At 47.1% G+C, this 21689-nt stretch overlaps 1 protein-coding gene across 10 annotated transcripts in view; it reads left to right on the forward strand.

Moving 5' to 3' along the window:
* Positions 1-21689, forward strand: part of ANKS1A (ankyrin repeat and sterile alpha motif domain containing 1A) — a 106846-nt gene that overhangs the window by 62057 nt on the left and 23100 nt on the right. For 9 of the 10 annotated variants that reach the window (XM_054803514.1, XM_054803515.1, XM_054803517.1 and 6 more), the window contains 2 exons: positions 7204-7270; positions 16014-16120. In XM_054803514.1, the coding sequence (XP_054659489.1) occupies positions 7204-7270; positions 16014-16120 (174 nt within the window). The remainder of the gene's footprint in view (positions 1-7203; positions 7271-16013; positions 16121-21689) is intronic. The other variant, XM_054803523.1, reaches the window with a different exon arrangement.

Consider the following 21689-nt stretch of genomic DNA (forward strand, 5'->3'; position numbering starts at 1 on the left):
GGTTTTGAGGAGAAACCCTCTTACACTGTCCCCAACGCTCTTGGTGATGGCACAAGCTGACCGACCCCCGTGTCGCAGAGGTGGGGATGCTGCTGTCACCTTTGGGGGAACTGCTGAACCACAGAAAGCACCTCAATGGGGGGGAAAAAAAAAAGTAATTTTCTGCTGGTTTGGTTTCCAGAGGCAACATGCTGTAGTTACTTGTGTGTGCATATATGTATGTGCACATCCACAGACACACCTCCAGCTGTGAAGCATCCCTAGATGATAACACGTCGTCCCCTGTTCAGGCTGCCCAGATATCGGGGGCTGTTGCAGCAGTGAAGAGCACTAGGAGAATAAAGCGATCTGTTACGTCTCGTTCTGTTCATACCTGATTTAACAAGTCTGAAGTTGTTATAGTGATTTAAAGGGAAAACACTTCATTGGAGGTTTTTCTTCAGTGCCCCTGAGTTAACTCTAAAAGCTGTTTTTCTGGGATAAATGCATCACTCTCCTCTGTATATCAAGGCATAGCTGGATTTTAATGGTAATAGGTGGCTTCTCAGAAATAAGCTCCGTGCAAAGGAGCATGTGTGTGTGCATGGGGGAGGTGTGGGAAAGAGTGAGCGCTGCCTGGAAAGGTTGGCTGATGTAGCCTGGTGTCTTAGGGGCACTTCCAACCTCCTAGTTAAGTTACACAAACCTACCCTCCTGGTTGGCTGCCTAAATTTCGAAGTGAGGGAGCATGCATTTACTCTAAACAGAGCTGTTTTGTGGGGCTGAGAGCCTGGAGCTTGCTTGGGGATGCAGGGTGTTATGTCTGCGGAGTTGCAGAACAGCAATGCAGATCATTTTCCGAAGCAGCTGGATGCCCCGACCACCTACTATTGTTCTTGGAGGGGAAGGAGAGGGGGGGAAGCCCTGCTTATAAACCCTCTGGGGGAGGATAGGTGTGGTCCTCAGTAATATCTGGTCATCCGAATGCTGGCATGTGCGTGTATATGTATTTTTTTCTTCTCTCAGGACAACCTTGCTATGTCCTTGGGAATCACTGATGTTGCATGCAGAGACTGAGAACAAAACTTCTGCATTTATATTGATGGCAAATGTAAGAGCTTTTCAGCCGTAGGTGAGGTTTTACTAAGCCCCTTCCAGAAAGCTCCAGTAGCATAAAGATGCCCCCGAACCTGGGTGAGTGTCACGCTAATGGAGTGCTGCTCAATTTTGTGCTTTCTGAATGAAGCTTCCTTTCCCTGCATGCAAATGAGTTGCTGCAGACAGCTCGTATTGCACGAAGCTGTCTTTTATTTTGGTGATAAAAGACCCCGGGACTTGTTTAATCGTCCTCTGTCTCTCTCAATGGATTCGCTGGCTCCAAACTTCAGTGTTGGCTCTGGGGAGGAAAAACCAGAGAGATTAATATGGACACCATGGCTTCATGTCTATCAGAGGAGGGGAGTGGAAACGAAGCGCATCAGGGCTGGCTGCGGAGCGGTGCCTCTGCGGGGCCGTGCATGCCCTTGGGTACCCACAGAAGACGTGGGACCTGTCCATCTCTGGGTCTCCAGCCCTGCGAGGTGGGAATTACTCAGCAGGACTCTGGTGTCAAAATGTCCTCTGTTTTGCTGGCAGATCAAACCTCAGCATCCAGCATGTCCTCCAAGCTGGCTTGGCTTTTACTGGCCTTCTACAAACAAATACCTTTTTCTCTATTAATCAGAACTCAAGTTGCTCGGGATAGTTTGTTTTAAGATAAAGTGCTGTTTTGGAGTAAATTGCCAGTTGCTATGTTTTCGTGGCTGCCTGCCTGCCTATGTGGAAGAGCTTACCACTTCCCCAGCCCTGCGATGACTCTCAGCCACACCCAGCTCCTTCTTTTTGGGTATTTTTATTCAACAAATCGTAGGCAAATGCAAAAATAAATCAGTGTCCTTCAATCCTGGAAACCACTCCACAACTTCCCATTGCACCCCTTGTTTTGGGGTTTAATGAAGGGCTGTCCCATCCTTGCAACCTTTCCTTTTCCCAAAGTATTTTAGCTTTGCAATAGTTTGTCTGCTTTCCCGGTAGGGTTTCAGGCCTTAAACATAAAAATCCCCACCCCACAACCTGTTCAGAGACAGATGCGTGGTGCTTGAGTGGAAAAAAACAGGTTAAGCCAAAACAAATCGGAACTGAGTGTTCAGCCTACAACTAAGTCTGAACTGCAATGCTATATTTAAACATGGTATTTTTGTATTTTAATAATTAACCACTGGGAAAGAACAGCCTAAAAATCTGTAGCATAGGCTATTTTCAAGGTATCTTCTCTTCCAGCCCCATCTTAGTGCCGTAGAGTGCAGCTGAGGACTGATTGCAAAGGATAGGGATGTTTTAAAGTGCTTGTTCCCTCTTTAGATTTGTGTCCTTCCCTGTATTCTTCTCTTTGCAACCTCCTAACAAGTTAAATCAAGATGATCGGGCAATAAATGGGTGTTTGACTTGGCTTGTGACTTGGGAGAGTGTTTCCTTTCTGTGGAGAGCCGAGGGCATGCAGGATTTCCCTTTGCATTAATTGTAATAGTTTTGACCACCTCCAGATGAAACCAATATTTAGCAAAGGATGGGTTGTGAAGGGTAATCCTTTGCCACGTGATTATTTCATTACCATTCAGTTTTATATAGCACAAGGTGATTCCCTGCTGTTGAGAAAGAGTTTGTGGATGTTTTAGTGCTGAAGAAGTACCTGCAAGTCCTCACCTCTGTGTTTGGGCTGCAGAACTGTCAGTGCTGGGACCTGAACCTGAAAAGCATCAAGTGCCTCTCGTATTAGGGGAGGGCAGTGCAGTGGAAACAAGTGAACTTGGCCCGGTGCTCAGAGTTAGTTTGCAGTTTGAATCCAGCTATGGAAAAGGGATGCAGAGAAGGAGGCAAATTTTTCATGGTGTCAGACCGTGGTGACCTGCCCTGGGCAGGGGAACTCATCCAGCCCGTTGAGAGCAGAGCGGCTTGCGATTGCATTCATGTTGTCCTCTTGTCTGTGGCTTTTGATCACGTTACCTCCATGCACGGGGGAGAAACCGTTTTTTTGAAAACTCGTACTACATTTAGAGGAAGCAAAAAGATGGGGAGAGCCCTTTTATCCTGCACCATCCTCTCCAGGGCCACAGTACTGCAGCTGGCATTGCTTCTTCCCAGCAAGAAACACAGCAGAGGAGCTTGACCTTTCTTAAAATCAAGTTAAAACTTTTTCTTCTCTTTCACAATGCAGGGAGAAGTACCAAAACTGCAAGTGGGTAATGGTGGAAGAGGGCATAGAGTGTGGTGGGGGAGGGCAAAACGCTGGCTCTACAAACAGAAAAATGCTGGGGAATAAATGGGATTTTTTTTTGTAACAAGGATCTGATGGGAGGGAGCTTACCTGGCTCTTGCCAAATAGTGTTCAGAGTCGTAGCTCTGACCAGAGAGGGGCTGCAAATGTGGGGTTTGAACCTGCCACGGAAACATGCTCTTGTGCTCTTTGCCTTTCCCAGCAGCACCGGCAGCAGTCCCCGCACGTCTTCAGAGCTGGGTCCCGGCACAGCGTAAGAGATCTGCAAAGTGCTTTGCCTCTGTTGCTGGGAGACAGTCGGAGGGAGCTGGGGCTGCTTGAACAAACATGCTTTTCTCCTCGCCTCCTCTCTTCCTTCCCTCCCCACCCATTTTTTTTCCTGTTGGTGACTGTTATAGGAAAAGCTTGGCTGGAACCAAGTGATTCTTGCTCCAAATGATCCCAGATCTGCTGAAGTAAACACTTTTTAGATAAAGATCCCAGACAGTAGGTACAAGAGCAGCTCCAGCTTAGAAATATACCTTGTAGTGAAGCTAATTGACATAAATCTTCAAAGCTTAATGCCCTTAAATTTCTGGAGCTTGAACTGAATTGACCTCAAGACCCAACATCTGCAGCAAGCCCTCAGGGTTGTGGCAGTATCCCAGAAATCCTGCCGCAGCTCAGGTTCGGTGTCTGCCTATGGCAGTGAATAAAACTGTCAGTAGCAAAGCCCTTGGTCTTACTTGGAAATAAGGCTTGTTTTGCACCATCCCTCTATTTCCCTCCAGTCTTGCATGGCCTTTATGTACTGATGATACATAAGGGCGCCATGAAATTTCAAGGCTTTGCTGGGGAGCATTTGCTGCTTCGGAGGGGCCAAGGCAGACAAAGCAGGGGATTCTTGCCAAAATGGTGACTGGCAAAAATGTGCATTGTGAGTCCCAGGTTACCTCTGGGTTCCAATCAGTAACCTCTGCTGAGAAATACGAGGCAATTCATATTTTTCGGTTATTTCACGTTGTCTGCAGGCTTGAGCAGAAGCTGCTGCATCGCTCGTGCGTCCTTCAGGCTCCATCACAACTAAAGAGAAATGGTAAAGTTCTTTAAAACCGAGCCTGTGGAGAGGCGTGGGACTGGTGGAGTGAAGGTGACTGCCCCAAATGCCTCCAACGGAGGAAAACAGTTAAAAGGCATAATTGGGGTGGAAGAAAAACTCAGCATCACAAGGCAGACTTTAAATTCATTTTTTTTCCTCTTAACTGGTTCCAGTTTAGCTGATCCCACACCTCTGTGTGCTGATATTGCAGAGTTGCTGATTCACACAAGAGCTTTAGGTTAGCTGACAAAAACGCCCAAGTTTTTCTTCCAGTTCTCAAGATGGATTTCTGGGGCTTCCTTATTCAGCCACAGTGCATCTAAATAGCAAGATCAGATGACACAGTGACTAACTGTGTAACTTTTACCTGAAGCAATGGCTAGTGATGTGAGCAGTAGCAAAATGAGCCACCCCACCTGTGTTTGATTTTTGTCATCAAAAGGCTGCCTCTGTCCACTTGAAATCGGGATATTTTTGCCTTTTACGTGGTCTCATCCTTTTTTAGCGCATCCTTTTAAACTTGAGCTTAGAATGCAAAATCCCCTTTCTTGTACAGATAGCTTGCAGTTTTTGATTAAAGTTCTGAATGACTTGTCTTCTGTAAGTGAAAGCTTTCATGTCCCAGGCTGTCATATCAGTTCTCCGTTGTCATTTTTACCCTCCTGTGAAACAAGGGATCTGATCGCTCATCCTGCCACCCTGTTAGTGACTCTCTTAACCCTTGTGTCAGCGTTTGATGGCGTCTGGCCTTTGCTGAGACCTGCATGGCTCCGGCAGCCCGGTGGAGATCCCGGCGTCGGGGTCAGGTATCGCCCAGCTGTTTTAGCACAGGTCACGTTTGAATTCTGGTTGTGTCCAGGGCCAGAAGAGTGATGGACCCTTTGGCCACATGTACTGCAGAGCAGCACGCCGATGGCAGGACCCCCGGGCATCCTGCGACTTCAAACCCCTTCCTTTAACTGAAATCTTTTTAGAACATAATTTGCTTTTCTTCCATACATGTTTGAATTTTCAATTTTTTTTAATTTTTTTTTTTTTTAGGCTGGTCTTAAAGCTCCCAGTAAGCTAACATTAACTGTATTTCAAGTCCAGTAGAAGTGCTTGTTCTCGTGGCTTTCTAGGGGCAGAGGATCCACATCCTATAATGACTTTTCTATAGATCACATGAATGCCTTCTCTGTGGTGAGATTTAATGCTACAAGTGCACTGCCTGTCTGCTGTCCGCAAGCAGGAAGGACTTTATTGGAGATCTGACTTGGCAGAAGCCTTTTAAGACTATTTTTTTATTGGCTTCACCAAAAAAAACCCCCTCCCTAGTGGAATTCAGCTTCCAGCTGCCATTGATTTTTGAATGGAAGCCGAGCTCCTGGCTCCCCACAGCGTTTCCAGGAGCCCCGCTTGCTGGCCGGGCGTTTTTGGGAGCTCGTGCAGCTGCACAGAGTGAAGCATCACGCTGGGATGCAGGCAGTGCAAAGGCGGCTGGGGGATAAGGGCCAGGAAAACTTGGATTCCTTCCCCAAATCTATCCTTAAAAGACCAGAAAAAAAAAAGTTCTGTAAGAGCTGAAGTTTATTTCCCCCCCACTCTCTGTTGCCAGTCGATGTATCGGCTTTGCATTCAGCAGCAACTGCTCTGAAGTGTCTCGCAGGAATATTTTCTTGGGAGATTTCAGTTCAGGAATCTCTCACTGGGGGCTTTTTTTTATTATTATTTTTATTTTCTGCTTGGTTATAGATTGAAGACTGGGGTAAGCTACCAGACCTGGTGTTAGGTGTCTCATTGCTCTTTGGAAAATAGTGGGCTTTAGTGCTTTAGATCATTGAAAAATCTGACTTGACTGAGGTGCAATTTATCAGGTCTTTCATCTTAACAGAATTTACTGAGTAATTGTCACTGTCAGTTTTCCCTCTGCAGCATTGCATTAGAAAGCCTTGATTTACAAAGTTTGCTCAAGAATTGTTTTTGAAAAGTTCCTGTTCCCATGTGAGAAAATTTCCTGTAGGTTGTATGAAAATTGCAACTTGTATTAATTTTTTTTTTTTGTGGCAAATGCAGATATCTATATGCAATGCTAAGTGGACTTGAAAAGACACCATCTCCGGCAGTAGTTTTTACCTTTTTTCTTAATTGCATGAGGTTTGCCTTGAGTTACTGACTGTGAATCGCTTAAATCGGGGGATGAAATTGTCTTTAGCTCCCTCTCCTGGGTAGTTAAGGCATTTGCCCCCGTGATGTTGCTGCTTTTGCAAACTTGAGCTATTTTCAAACTCTTTCTAAGCATCTCTGCTCTCAGTGGAAGTGGTGAGGAGCACAGCATCCATGCACAGGATTGGGAAATGTGATGGCTTAGAAAAAAGCAACAAACCAAACCAAAAATACTCAACAAACCCCAGACCGAGGTGAAGCCACGTTTACTTTCTGCATGCTGTGAAAGAGTTAGTGAACTGCATTTCTTAGGCTTTGCTGCTGGTGAAGGTGGGGCTGCATGTGTATACAGGGTGAGCCGAGGAGCTTGGGGTTCCATTCCCTCTCCCTAATTTTATGCTCCAGAGGGATGGTTTTGTTGGAGCTGTTTATTTTCAGGCACTGGCAAGTTGTGGAAGGGAAGGCTCTGTGGAGTTCCAGCCTCTCCGCATCCCTTCCAAGTCACCCATCCTTACAAAGACTTTTCCAGGCAAGGCGTTAAGGGTACCTTTTCAAGGTCGGAGGTATCTTAACATCCTTTCCTGGATTTCGTTGCCAGTCACATGGCAGGTGAGATCCCGGGGTTGCCTTTAACTTTTCCTCAGGCCTTATGAATAATGCAGCATGTGCTTTTTTTTTTTATTTTCAGATTGAGAAAATAATGAGTTCCATCGGCGAAGGCATTGACTTTTCTCAGGAGCAGCAGAGGATCTCAGGTAGCGTGCCCAGCTCATGTGTGCGTCTGTCTTGGTTGTGCTCTGTACAAAAACCAGGTGCTGGCTCCTGTGTGCGGAGCTCTAACCTGCTTTGGCTCCCAGAAGGGAAAGGAAGGCTCTGGCACAGAAGGAGCAGACCTCGGCTTCCCAGCGTAATGCTCAATGCTGCTACCAGCAATTTTAATTCAATACTCCCTTCGGTAGATTCATTTAATTCTGTATCATGCAGCTGTCCTTCCTTCCCAGCAGGCTCTTGGGGGAAATGGGCTGGGTGAAGAGCATTGCAGCTGGTACCCCCAGCCAGGTGGGAAAGGGGGGGGACACCCTGATTACCCCAGTGTTGATGAATACTCACCCAGTGACAGCAGTGTGTGTGTGTTATTTCTTGTTGAAACTGCCTGCTTATAAATTTTGGGGCTTAGTATTACAGTTTAGGATATGGTAAATTTTGAGGTGATGTTTTGCATGTTTGAATAGCTTTAAACAAAGGCTTATTGCTGAGAATTGTGGAATTTTTATTAGTGGCTTCTGATAACTGAAGTGACTCCCTACAGTCCTTCCCTTCAGGTGGAGCTGAGAGTTGCAGGCTTGTGCGAGGGGCCTGGGACACTTCAGCTCTTCTGCAAGCCTGTGGCAGTAACAGTCAGCTCTGAGGTGGCTGGCTTGTTGCCCCTGCTCACACAGCCCAATAATCACCGTGTTCTGACATGTAAAACTTCACAACTAGTCTTTGCTCAATGTGTAGGAGGAAGATCAGGTTTTCTGCACATACAAAAAAAAAAAAAAAAATCCAATTTGCAGCTGAAAGATGGTGTAAGGACTCCAGCCAGTATCCTAGGGATAGAAAGCTCCACTGATTTCCCGGCTCCTACAATTACTGTTGTTCTCGATGTAGCCTCTGAGAAAGTCGAACTGATTGCTTAGAGTTCTCTCCTGGCTTTCAGAATATGTTTGTCTTAAGTTTCTGTTCTTCTCTGGTGGATAGCAACAAAATTTTCTTTAAGCAGTCACTCTGAAACAGAGCTGCTGCATATTTGTCTTCTGGCTGGTCTCACAATCCCCACAACAGTCTTGCTTTTGTTTCAAATACATAATGCAGTAGCAAGATGCTCTTTTTTTGGCTTTTTTTTTTTTATTATGTAAGTGTGGGTCTGTCCCTTTGGAAATGAGCAGCACCTCTCTATAGCCCTCCACATTCTAGTATTTTGTTCTTTAAGGCTCACAAAATCCTTTCAGCCCTGGGAGGATAAGATGAGAATTTTGTATTTGGAGTTGTATGTTGGAGTGACTATGGCCAAGATATCAAATATCCCCGTTCTTTCCACGGCAATTCACCCATCCCAGCTGCGCATTCAGTGCTGGGTGATATTTGGAAATAAAGCAGCTCTGCAGGCACGGTTGGGATGGTTTTCCTCTGGGTAAGATGGCAGCTGATGGGGAATCGCGGGCTTGGAGGGGCTGTCTGGCCATCGGTGGGGCTCCGTGTACGTCGGGTTGTGTGTGGAGGTGTCCTTTAGAGCCTCTTTGTATTTCACAGATTAAAGAACATTTCCTGGGGACCAAGAAAGCTTGGGCAAAGCCTGTGTGGGGCCAAAGGGTCCTGCTCAGGTAGTTTGTCTTAACTAGAGCTTACCAAGGGCCAGGTTTTACTTTGGTTGCAATAAATAAGAGCAGCAGCTTCTGCCACCCAGCCTCTCTAAAACAAACCGTCCGGAGCAGTTGGAGTGTTGCGGCGATTTTTCAGCAGAACTACTGTTTTTCTGCAGCCCATAAAATGTTTTAGCCAGAATATTTTAACATTTCTTCTCCAGATTTCTATCTGTAGAACTCTAGATGCCCTATCACAGCTTCAAATCAGATAAAACTCATCACAATTTCTTTTTTCTATGTATTTCACCTACGTACTTCTGTAACCTTGAAGTATGTAGTTTTATTAATTTATTATAAAACTTTATAGATAGCATGTGAGATGATTTAGTTGTGCATTTTGTCTTTGCTTCTTCTAATTTCCATAAAACAAGGTGAAGAAGGAATCGTAGTGTCATTTAGTGCATTGATTTTCCTCAAACAAAGCAATGTCCTCCTCCAGCCATGTTTGCAACTATTATAACTCTTAACTCCGCAATGCAGCATCAGAGCGACGGGAGATGGTCCTGGGTTAAAACACTCTCATTTCCATAAATGTTGTAAGTAGAGGCGGCTGGGGTGTGGGGAATAGCGAACCCTGTGCCCAGTTTGTGGTCTAGATCTGGACTGGGATGGCAGAGTCCCAGTCTCGGTTAAAAATCTTCCTCCGTTGCTCCTGCAGTGACCTAATGGCATGGCTCGGCTCTGCACATCAAACAGGATCGTTTTGCAGTTTTACCAGCTTCCACAGGAAGTTCTCAATGCTTTTTTTTTTCCCCCCTATACTTTTTGTTCCTACTTTTGAGGAAAGTGGATGTGAAGGGGAGGTGGAACTAATAGAGGAAGGAGGCTTTGGTATAGGTGCAAACATCCCTGGACGTGTCTCCGTACTGTTTGCAGAGCGGGGAAATAACCTACCGCTTTCCCAGCTGACTGTCTCAATGCTTCTACGTTTCCAAGCTGCTCGGGAGGTTTATTTTAATTCTTCCCTTCCTGGGATGCAGCTTCACTCTGGAAACTAGCAGTTTGTTAATGAACCTGTCCCCTCCACTGCTGCTGGCAGAGCCGTGGGTCCTCGGGAGCATTGTCTCCCATATGGAGCCGAGTCTGTGGCCTTCAGAGGAGGAGATAATTGTTTGGCTTTAATGGTGCCTTTTGAAACGGAGCTGTCTGTAGTGAGACACAGCGTACAGCGCTTGATTAAATGGATGCCGATGAACTCTGCTGTCTGGGGACCAAAGGTGCCAAAGTATCATGTACTGCTCAAGGGTTTTAGAAAATCTACATCTTGAAATTGTTGTGTAGGAAATGCTTTCTGATGGAGAGACCAGTTCAGCTGTGGCAGTGGTGTCCTCTGGGATACTTCCTGGCTGACCAAGTGCCGCCATCTGAGCAGCTGGGAACGGTCCTGCCTGTTCGGGGACACGGCCATATCCTGATGCCTCTTGGATTTCTCAGCGGGGAGGATCGTCCTCCCTGGCCTCTTCTGTTAGGGCAGCGGCTCTGCTGGGAGCAGGACTGGGGTGATGCCAGCTGTGGGTCAGCACGAGTGTCGTGGTGGCCATACTCTTTGGATGTGGTTAATCTGCCACATGCCTCAACTGGGGTGATGCTAGGCTTTTTCTGAGTATTCCTGTAGGTATCGATATCCACTCAACAAGACTGCTTGCAGGACAGGTGCTTACCCCCTGTACTTTAAGCATGAATTCCCTTCTCTGCCTTTAAATCAGGAGCAAAGACAAAAGCAGAACTCGAGAGCCAGTTTGCCTTTACTGCAGCATGATGGAGGATGCTGGAGAGCTGCCACCATGAGGGATTCTGTCCTTTTAAATCCTTCACCTCCACACTGCTGCATCTGAACTGCTCCGGGTGGGCAGCGTCTCCTCGTGATGAGATGCTAATATGTATCCGCACACGCAGCTCACGCTTGCCATAACAAAGCTTATCTCGTATCCATTTGTCTGTTGGGTTTTTGCTTTGATGAGGAGGAATCCACCATGCGTTCCCAGTGGGAGCTTAACCTGTGCCTGCCCTAGATGCTACATACTGATTAGGGCTTGTGTTTTCTAGGGGCCTTTGCAGAGGGATGTGAAACGGTCTGTGGGTTTTGGTTTAATGCAATGGCTAGCATCCTGCTTTGTGACAAGCCTTCCCCTCCCTGAGCCAGTCCGTAGCTGTAGCAGCGTGTGTGATGGATCGATATCGTTAGTGAAGAGGTCTAACATGGAGGGGAGAGGAGGAGCCAGCCCTTCAGCAAAAGCTGCCGTTGTGCCGTTGTTTTCGGGAAAATGGGCACCCATCTCTGGAAGCAGGCGGACCCAGGAGCTGCCTTGTCCTTAAGCCATGTGTTTTCCTGCGGGCTGTGCTGTGTTACGCTTGGTTTGGGATCCCTTGTACACAGATCAGCTGCTGTGCATATTCCTTTTTTCTCCTTCCTTTCCTACAAGCGCAGCTAGCCAGAGAGCAGGCAGTGCTTTACTAGCCCCTTGCTGCAAGGACAAAGGGTGTCCTGGGGTGCGTGCACCCCTACATTTGTGTTTTCTAGCAGTGTTTAGCTTTTGCTCCTCAGGACTTGGCTAGGGCTGGTTTAACAGTTCAGGTCATATCACAGATGTGCAGAGAGCTGCGGGGAACTTTCCAGGTGCTCTCACATCCTCAAACATCGGCTTTGAGGGTATTGGGGCTCCTGACTAGTTTTGTTTCTGGACTCGCTAATTGGACTGGAAAGGTAGACCACCTTGCTTGGCAGTTACTGCGGAGATAAGTATGTTTGGAGTCTGTTTACACAAGTGGTTATTGCATACAACTGGCTTGGGTCTAGGGGAAGCAGGGACCCTTGGAGTCGTGCTGGAACAAGCCAAGGCCCCGAGACACTTGGTTTCAGGTCCCTGCCATGCCCCAGACTTCCCATACAAATTTGGGCAGATAGCTGGTTTCTGTACCAACTTTCCTCCATAAAACAGGGTAACAAAACTTCTGTGTCTTGCCATGGTGTTATGGACGAGCACATTGAACTTCTGAGGCCCCAGATGATAAGATAAATAGATGCATCTTGGCATCTTTATAGAATTTGGAGCTAGAATCTATTTCTTGGCCAACAGATTCGACCCTCTCATTTCCTGGTCAAACTTGTAAGAAAATCTTCCAAATGCATTTCCCGAGGGTGGGGTGGTTTAGTGGAGGCAAGGAGTTGTCTGTCGCTGATCCGTGTTGGTAAGTGCTTTTTGGAGGTTGGGGAATTAAGGAACGCCATCTCTTAAAGGGTACTGGGTTCCACCTAACCTTTGCCTTAAAGCATTTTTTTGGCCTGGGAACAGACGTTTGTATTCAGTTTGTGTGTCTCTGCGTGCGTGTTTGGCAGTCACGTGTTTATTTAACTCCAGCAACCCGCTTCTGATCATCTCTTCCTTCCGGATGCGGGCAGGGGGGTGCAGGTCTCGCAGCAGAAACTCAACCCCGCGGCGTCTCATCTCGCCGCAGGCTTTGAACAAGAAACCTGTGTGTTGCTCACTGGCTTACAGCAATGTGTCAGGCAGCGTTTCTCTCCCCAAAAATAGAGATGAGCGGTCTCTGCTCAGTAAACCAGCTTGGTGCAGGCAAGAGGCATGCTGCGCTGGACAGGGAATGCATTTGGGGCTTGGTGAGTTAACGCTGCAGTTGACTTGAGTGAGGAACATTGGTGTTTTACTTGACAAAAGTAGTTTGTTAGTGATCTGCATTTGGCTGATTGATCTTGGTTCCAGTAAGGTCGGATGCTGGCTGTATTTCTTGCATCTGATAGCATTAATGAGTATGTTCTCCTTGCCTATCCATCTTGCCTAATGTGCTGCCTGAGTTTACAGCTCCCCTCAATGGATTTAAGAGCTTTCAGCTGATGATCATCCCCAGCTCTGGCAGTAGCTACCTGCCTTGGTTGTCTTGCATGCTCACTTGGTGCGGGGACAGTGGCCTCATCAACACGTGCTTGGACTTGCCGTTTTTTCTTCCCGGTGAAGCTTGGTCGTGTGTCTTCAGGCCACACCAGGTCATGTTAAACTGTTACAGTTTTCCATAAGCAAACAGGAAACTCATTTCTTCCTCCAAACAAGACAAACTTTGCACTAAAGGTCATTATTGAAATGATAACTTACAAAAGGACCTTTCTGAGCCCTGGTAGCCCTCTCCCTTTCCTATTTTTTTTTTAAAGCATGCTGTGTTACTTGAAAAATGTCTTGCAAGAGGAACTGAATTGCTTGGCTTGCTTTTTCTGGCAACTTTTAAATACTCTGAATTATTTCTAACTATACTCTGTTGAATGTTTTCCCCCTCTGCCATCCCCAGACCTTTTAAAGGTAGGATTCCTAAAATGGGGAGCATAAGGAGAAGGATGGAGCTGAGAATTAGGAGTTTGTTTTAAATGGAAGTTGTGATCAGGCTCTTGTTGGGGGGCACGGTGGCTGGGATTCATTTGCTCCCTTGTCATCCTCGTAACATGCAAATATTCAGTGTATTTGGGACTTCCTTATTTTCAGTCTGGGATGTTTTGAGGTATCTGTTCTCTTATTTTTCTTTTTAAAGTAAATCCCTCCATTCCTCTCCCTCCAAATATCGCCCCTTCATTTTGTCTTGATTTGAAGTGCTTTTAAAAACAGAAAACCTGCACTTGGTGTCACTGTAGGTTTCCCTTTTAGAAGGAGAAATACATTTACAGGCATACAAAAGGCTGAGTAGAGTAAATAATTTTTTAAAATGAAATTCAGGAGCTCAGAGGAAGGAACTGCTGTGGTTTCATTCCCCCTGCCAATAGCCTGGCTGCTTCCAGAAATGCTGTAGTAGGCAGCAGGCAGTTTCCTCACCTCTCTCAATAAATTAATTCTGAGCCAGCCACAAATCACTTGGAACTGTCAAAGCAGACCTGTAACATCATTTTTTGAAAATCCGAGCCGTGTAGTCCATCATCGAGTAAATATTGAGAAGTCAGTAATTTCCACTGGAGAGTTATAAAGCTGCCGTCTCCCTCCCCTCTCCTGCAGCTTCTGCTGCGAAGGCTGCTCACTGCTTGTACAGTGGATGGAAAAGCTGGGAGGGGTAAGAGGATGAAGAGAAGGGAGGGACAGGCAATGCGAGAGCCGGAGACAGGACTGAGAGTGGAACGGCAAGCGTGGAGCTCGCTGCCTTCAGACAAAGCACGCCGCTGCAGCGCTCTGCAAGGACGCACAATCGCTTGGTGAGGGGCCACGGCTGCCTGGCTGCTGGCGGACCCGCAAGGATCGATGGAAGGGAAGGACGGAGACCCCGGGCGAGCAGGAGCTTGTTGCATAAATTCCAGGTTTAGATGCTGCCCTTCTGCACAGGCTGTGTTAGGGGAGGGAGATGGAAACCTTTTGTGATCTCTGCATTTCTCGTGCTGCAGTGTGCACTAGAAAGACTGGCCAGCTCTCTTGAACTCGCCGAGCGCGGCTCGCCTGGCAGAGGAACTCTCCTGTGGACCAGAGCAGCAGGATCCCTTACCCCAAGAATTTCCAGTGAACACCGTGAGCTCTGCGTTGTGCAGCCACTGCAGCAGGCAGGGGTGGGAAGGATGGCTTGGAAGGTACCAAACGGCTTCAACTGACCTGAAGGTTCAAAGAAAGCAAACCTGGTTTTCCTGATCATCTTTTTATTTGCCTATACCCTTGAAACAGATCCGCTAAGAAGCCTGAAAAATTCTGCCTGTCTTGCATAGCATATTTCTTGATGAAAAGGAGGTCTCTGAACTCTTTTTTTGTCATATTTAAGGTCTCAAGCTTTTCTAGAGGAGAGTAGCAAGTCACTGGACTCTCTTCCCAGGGGTGAGGGAAGGGAGAGCTTGTCTGCACAGCTTCTGTAGGGTGTTGGGAAGAATTTCATTTATCAGAGGCTGAGAGGAGGTGCCAGGGCATGTCTCAGACTTGAGCTGCTGCAGAAAGAGGAGAGAGCGTGCTTGCATTTGATTTCTTTTTGTTTTGACATGATTTGGAAGCAAGGAACTAAAATGCCTCCTTCTCCAGAGCTGCTGCCTGTTTGAGTGAGGGGCTGGGATGCAGCAGCTGCACTTAGCTGATGAAGAAAATGAAGGAAGGGCAAATACAAGCATGCACCAAACACCTGGCAGGACTGAATGTATTGGGTGAAAACCGTATTGATTCCTCTGTCTCTCTTGCTGTCACCCAGTGCAGCGGTGTAGTTAGACTCTCCGGTGCAGCCAGCCCGGTCCGAGCAGCGTGCTGAAATGCCATGCGTCCGGATAGGTGGTAAAATGACAGTGCCAGGACTCTCAGACTCATGCTCGGGGTCACTCACGCCTCTGCTCCTCTTAACACCATAACGGAGAGGAAAAAGCCCTTACCATGGTTTGCCTCTTTCAGGACTGCTTGGGGAAAAAAAGTATAAGCCCTTCTTTTCTTCTGCTGCAGTTTGTGTGCTTTCTTTGTCTTGCATGTCTTCCTGTGGACAGCTGCTCTAGTCTGGCTTCTGCTGCTTTTCTGAAAGTCCGTCGTGTCTGTTTTGTGTCTCGGCTGCATGAAGATGTATTTTCTCTCTAGCTGCTTTATGCCTCCAATGCGCCTGGCCCTCTCCACTGGCCCGCTGAGCAGGGTAGTGCATCCGAAGTTGCATGGATGAGAGGACCCGCACAGCTCTGTGCATTTGTGAGCGGCTCCACTCCATTCCCTCGCACCTACGACTGGCTGGGAATGCCTTGGGTTTGCTGCCCTCCTCCCGCCCCCTTCAGCTGAGCCAAGGAGTGGATCCGCATCCCCGTGGGGTTGGGCTTCGTATGTTTGCCTGGCAAGAAACTCGCCTGAAAGCAGTGCATGTGATGTCATGGTCCCAGGAGTGCTTCTAAACAGTTTGCCCGGGCAAGGTGTTTTCTGAGTGTTAACTGGGATACAAATTAAACCCGGAGCCCGCAGAGGCACTGGAAGCTTGTTGTCCATGGTCTGTGCACACAAGAGGAACTGTCTGCCAGCTGATTTGTTGTACTCTGAGCATAATTTTTTTAGTTTCTTTATGGTAATGACTATGATGTGGCAATGCCATCTGTCTTCCTCAGAGTGCCGCTGCTACCGCCTTAACGGTTTTTCCCTTTTCAAGCGTCTGCCGATTCCTCTCTCGTCAGGTTCACGGATGCTGGAGCAGAGCGTCGGGGAGTGGCTGGAGTCCATTGGCCTGCAGCAGTATGAGAGTAAGCTGCTTTTGAACGGCTTTGATGATGTCCGCTTCCTGGTAAGTTCCTGAGTGGGAACCGCGGGCTCTAACAAATGTGTTGGCTGAAACTTTACTTGTTATTGATACCCCGTGTCAGCTGCAGAGCAGATCCAGGTTCTGCAGCCCAGCAGAAAGGTCTTGGGGGTGTGTAGAAGGTTAGACAGAGAAATGAGGGTTGTGCTGGATCAGGGTAACATTTAATTCAGCTGTTGTAGTTTTTTCACTGTAATTTTGATATAATATTTTACTTACTCTGCTCCCTAAATCTTTACTATCACATTTACTCCAGAACTGAAATTCACTAGTGTTTGAAGCAATCACTGAGCTATGAAGGAGGTGGTAGACCTCTTGTTGGAAGTATCCTTACTCTAAGCATGCAGACAGGATGTTAATGAGCTGTACTTAATTGAGTTGACACTGTTGGCTCTGAAACCTAATGATGACAAGACGGTAATGCTTAATGTTGAGGGTTTTTTTAATAACCAGTGTCTAAAACTTAAAGCTGCATGGTGTAAAAATTTTGAGAATTCATATGGAACTGCAAAGACAGAAAATCTTGGTGCTGTGGGACCAAGCCATGCTTCCTGCATGGCTTAAAGAAATGCTTTCTGAGTGTGGACTCAAAGTTCTGTGAATGAAGATTTCTAAAAATGGATGCAAACCTTTGGAGAAGTCATTTGGGCTAATGCAATATCCTGCCTTGGAAAGGGAGTGGGGGCACCTCTTTGGTACTGTGGCCGGTACGGAGATATCCAGGAGTATGTGTGCTTGACAGCTGCATTGTGAGCTGGGTGAGGGGGGTTTGGAAAAACACAGCGGCCATCTGATAGTGGTGAGGGAATGTGGGGGACCGCTGGGGAAGGAAGGGAAGACTGGATAGAGCATGGACAGAGGGGCAAGGAATTGCACATTGGAGCAGCGTCAGCTGGGGTACTTAAAGGCAGGATGTAATTATGCTTTTAAAAAATGACCTGAACAGGATAAATGTCCCTGTGAATGTCGTGGGATCTCCAGGCACCCCTAAAAGTTGAATACTGTGGCAGTATCCAGCCATACCTCCTGGCCTCCACGGCAAGCAGCTTATCCCTTTGTCTCCCCTTAGCCTGGCAAGGCCAACGCTCCCTCGAGAGCTGGATTTCACTGTGGTTTGTGCACCGTCAGCAGAGGAGCTGCCAGCGACAGGCGACAGCCTTGCCACGCACCCTCTGCCTGTTCTGTATCCTGTTCTACAGCTGCGTGCGGCACTTTCCCTCCTCCCTGGGGAGGATTTGGGGGGAGCTGCCGCCGCCGAAGCCCCGATGCCCTCTCAGGGCTCCAGCCCTGCCGCTGCCGTGCAGGACCGGGGACAGCTCCCGCCGCCGCTCCCGGGGGGCTCTGGCCCCCAGGTCCCACCCCGCTGGTCCCAGCCCTTTGGTGGCCCTGGGCCACTGGGACCGCCGTGCTTCGGGCGTGTACGTGCCGCGCCAGGAGAGGTTCGGCATCCCCTGCACGCCGGGGCGATCTGACTCGAGGAGAGAAGGCTCCTTGTGTGTGTCTCATGATGTGATTTTCATGGGGTGTGTGGCAGGAGTTGCTTTTTAATGTTGTTCACGGCTGGATGTGGGGTTTTTTCCACCCATCCAGTGCTGGGTAAGTGCTCCCAGTGTAGGAAATCAGCTTCTGCTGGTTTTGGGAGGTAGGACACTCTCCTCACTCATTCCTCTCAATTTTTAAAAGGTCAAATAATTTAACAAAGATTTCCTGCAAACCCTGGCTGTTTTTTTGTTTTGCTGCTTATCCCTTTTACTAGGAAGCTGACTCTGGCACCCATGCCAAGACTGGCTTTAATTCCTTTCATGCAAGTCCTGGGAACTTCAAGCTAATACAGTCAGCCCAGTATGAAAGTTGAATTATTAAGAACCTTTTCCTCTGTGGTGTTACTTGCCTTCAGCATCTGATGCGGGAGTAAAACCCTCAGATACAGTACAAACGAGGAACAAGTAGTTAATTTGGTTTTAGTAGTGATTTTGATGTTCTCAGATGAATTATTAAAATTGTTGTAAACACTGAAGCTGGCTAGTGCAGCGAGTGCGGAAAGGACCTGGATGCTCCTGGCATGGCAGGCTGTCCATTCCTTTTCTTCTTTACATAACAATTTCTTTATTAACTGCCACTTTCAATTGCTGACGAAGAATATTTCAAACTAAGTGGCATTATTTTCCTGGAGTTAAACGGTTTCTGTGAAAGGATTAGTCCCTATTAGGGCCTCATTATGTTAAATATTTCAAGGTCCAAAGAATGCTGGGTAACAGTTTGCAAATTGCCAGATGGGCTATGAGGCTAATTAAGTTTTAGTAGCAAAAATTAAGAAGTTGGAGTCTTTTGATACGGAGACACTCTTGTTTTCTGTGTAAGATTTTTGCATTGCATTACTCCCTGTGTATAGTGCTGCAGGGTTTTTTCTGTATGCCGAGGATGTTCTCTTTGCTGCCCAAGTCCCAGGTGCCTGTTTGTGAGCAAACAAGAAGCTTGTACGTTGGGTAGACAAGAAAAGCATTGCAAGAGCAAACTGTCAGATGTGTAGTGATAGTACAGCTGTAAAACAGGGGCAGTGTCCTTTAATATACCTAGGAAGAATGCTCAGCCTGCAGTAGATAGTAACTTAAAGTAGGATTAAGAAAACAGTCCTAACAAAGAGCAGAGCTGGTAAGCGCAGTGGGGACAGGGTGAAATCTGGTGTTTGCTGGCACAGTGGCGTTTGGTGCTGTTCTTCACTTAAGAAAAATAGATGTTTAAAATGTACTGTCTACCCAGTAGGTAGTACAGAGACAAAAACTGGAGGGTGCAGAAGCCTGTCCGGTGCTTTTTAATGCTCTTGTAGCCCTTAGTTTGGCCAGTTCTGGTTTCAAGAATTCCTGATTTCCTGTGTGTTTTCACTTGGCTTTTGTGTTCCTTTACGCCCTGTATTACAAAAGCCTTTACCCCCCAGATAGAGGAAATGAATCATGAATGCACAGTATGGTAAAGTGATTTGAAAAGTGCTCTGTAAATATATTGGGCTTCTTAATTAGATGTTAATCTCGGAAGGCAGAAACATGCATTGTTTCCAGGAATAATAATTCCGTTCTCTTCAGAAACCCAGAGATTCGTTACTGGGTGATTAGCTGTGCTCTCCGGACGCGCGGCCGGCCATCTCGCTGGTGATAGCTCTGTGCAAGCTGCATCTCTAGCAGCACCGAGGAGAACCAGTGAGCAGGGAGGGGGCGATAATCCTGCTCCCTCTCTCCGGGTCTGCAAGTATGCTTCAACAGGCAGCATTGACAGCTGAAAGAGGCTTCAGAGAAGTGCAGTTTTCACAGGTTTACGTCAAGGAGGCAGGGTTGGAGACGTAAACCGTAATGTGAGCCGTGAACGTTTTACAGGTTTTCCTATAAAAAGGGAAGGTAGAAGAGTATTTTAGCAGGTAGCTGGGGTGGGCTGTGAATGTTGAGCTGAGGCTTCTCTGCTGCTGGGAATTCCGGCTCTGCATCTGCGACAAAGTTTTAGTAACTTGTGGCTGGAGTCCTCGTGCTCCAGCAGGACCCCAGGCTTGCGAGGTCAGCACTTCAGTTGTCAGCAAACTCAAAATTTCTGTGCAGTTCACATCTGCTTTGGTAAGAGAGTGATGACTGCAGCCAGGACTGACCCTCGTTATGTCTGTGTCTCTACCAGTGCTCTTTCTCTTTTGGGGGAATTCAGGACAAATAATAGAGTATTACTTGTAGTACCAGTTGGTTGTGAGCAGCGTCAGGGCTTGTTGCGAAGATTCTCACTTTTGGAATTTGCAGGGATTTTTGCGGGCTTGTGAGTTGGTTGTCAGGGAAGAAGTCGTCAACACAACCGTGTTAAGGAGAAGGGAATCACAAGTATTAATGCATAGATGCAGTGACTGTCATCCTGCCTGGACACAGATACCAGGTGTTTTAGGAGCTGGGATGGGACGCTGCAGACGGGCTCAGTTTGCAATACTGGCCTCGCTGATCCAGCGCTGAAAGCAGTGCTTCTGTGATGTAAAATTCTTGCTAAATCTGCAGAAGAAAACAAAATGCTGCAGCGTTTGATATGGCACAGGAGAGCATCTCGGTGTCACTGACCAGTTTCACAGTCAAATGCAAAACCGAGAACATTTATGACTAGTTCAGAGTAAAGGATCTTGATCAAGTATTGACTTCGGCCAAGGATGGGTATTGCTAACGCAAGTCAGCAGGATTATTTAAACATCAATTTGATGTGACGTTAAAGCTTACTTGCCAGTGTACGTGTTTCTGGGAAGGGACTGAAGTCTACATTTATTTCAGATGGTGTGTGATCTTTTAGCTTGGTTGAGGGAAGAGAAGGGCTATAAAAGATGGATTTAGATAGCTTAGTTTTCTAAAAGACTGAGTTTGCTTTCCACATACTAACATCTGCATATTGGGCCGGATCTCTGTGTCTGGAGAAATTCTTATGTTCCCTTTAAGTTGCCCACAACAGCTTTGTTGTGGTGTTTATGGGCAATGCTAGGAAAAAGGCTTTCCCTGATTTTCTTGCTGTTACTCTCCAGCACAAACCCCGCAGTCCAAGGGAGCAGATTCTTTTGCTCATCCTCTCCCTTGCCACTGAGTGACCTTCACTGCCAGCATTGCTGGCTCGGGGCAATCAGACTGTGACACTCAACTTCTGCTTTTAATGTGGGGCTTTAATTTGAAGACCAGCCTGTTCAGCCAGCTGGGGATTTTAAAAAAAAAAAAAAAAAAAAGAAAAGAAAAAAAGGCTGAAATGGAGGTAGGGCTTCAAATTCTCCATTAGAGGGGAAAGGTTTATTTGTGCGATGGGTAAACATAACTGAATTGAAGCTGCTAGCTGAGTATTGCTGGCATGGGCTGTGCTGTCCTTGACTTAGCAAAAATACAGCTTTGTAGAATAAAATCCTCAGCAGAATTGCATGCCAAATGTTAACAGTACTAATGAACCAAGAATACCCCACCATCCAAAAGGAGCCAGCCCTGCTACCTCCCACGTGGAGGAATGCAGCCCTTCTGTCTGCGCAGGGTTTCAAGAGACCCATTGCCTCATCCTTCACCAGAGGAGGAAAATAAAAGGTCAGATCGCAAAACCGTAGCAATGAACGAGCAGTGTAATTCAGAAAAACGCACTATAAATCGACTCAATTGTCCTTGACCGGTAATGAGCTGGGGGACCTGTAAGAGTAGGAAAAAAGTCACAAGAATATGGACCAAGAGGGATTCTGCTGCTCCTCGAGCTTGGTCCCATTGTGTCTCCTGTGATCACCAGTGCCCCTGCAGCAGATGCTCACTTCAGGAGGTCCATGGGAAACTGGTTTTGCACCGAGGTGGACTGTGCATCCCAGCGGCAAACACAGGAACAGCCTAGAGGGAAAGGCCAGGCTGGACTCTGCTGTGTTTTGGGAAAGAAGGGACGTTGCCAGTGTAATGAGAAGGAATTGCAGTAATTCATGGTGGAATTCCCCCACAGAAGCTGGGAAGGAAATGCCATTACCTTCACCCTCACTACAGTATTTTGTGATCCCACAGATCCCATAAATGTGTCTGAGATGCTTGCAAAAGCT

The sequence above is a fragment of the Grus americana genome, chromosome 25, assembly GCF_028858705.1.
Source record: "Grus americana isolate bGruAme1 chromosome 25, bGruAme1.mat, whole genome shotgun sequence".
Classification (NCBI taxonomy): domain Eukaryota; kingdom Metazoa; phylum Chordata; class Aves; order Gruiformes; family Gruidae; genus Grus; species Grus americana.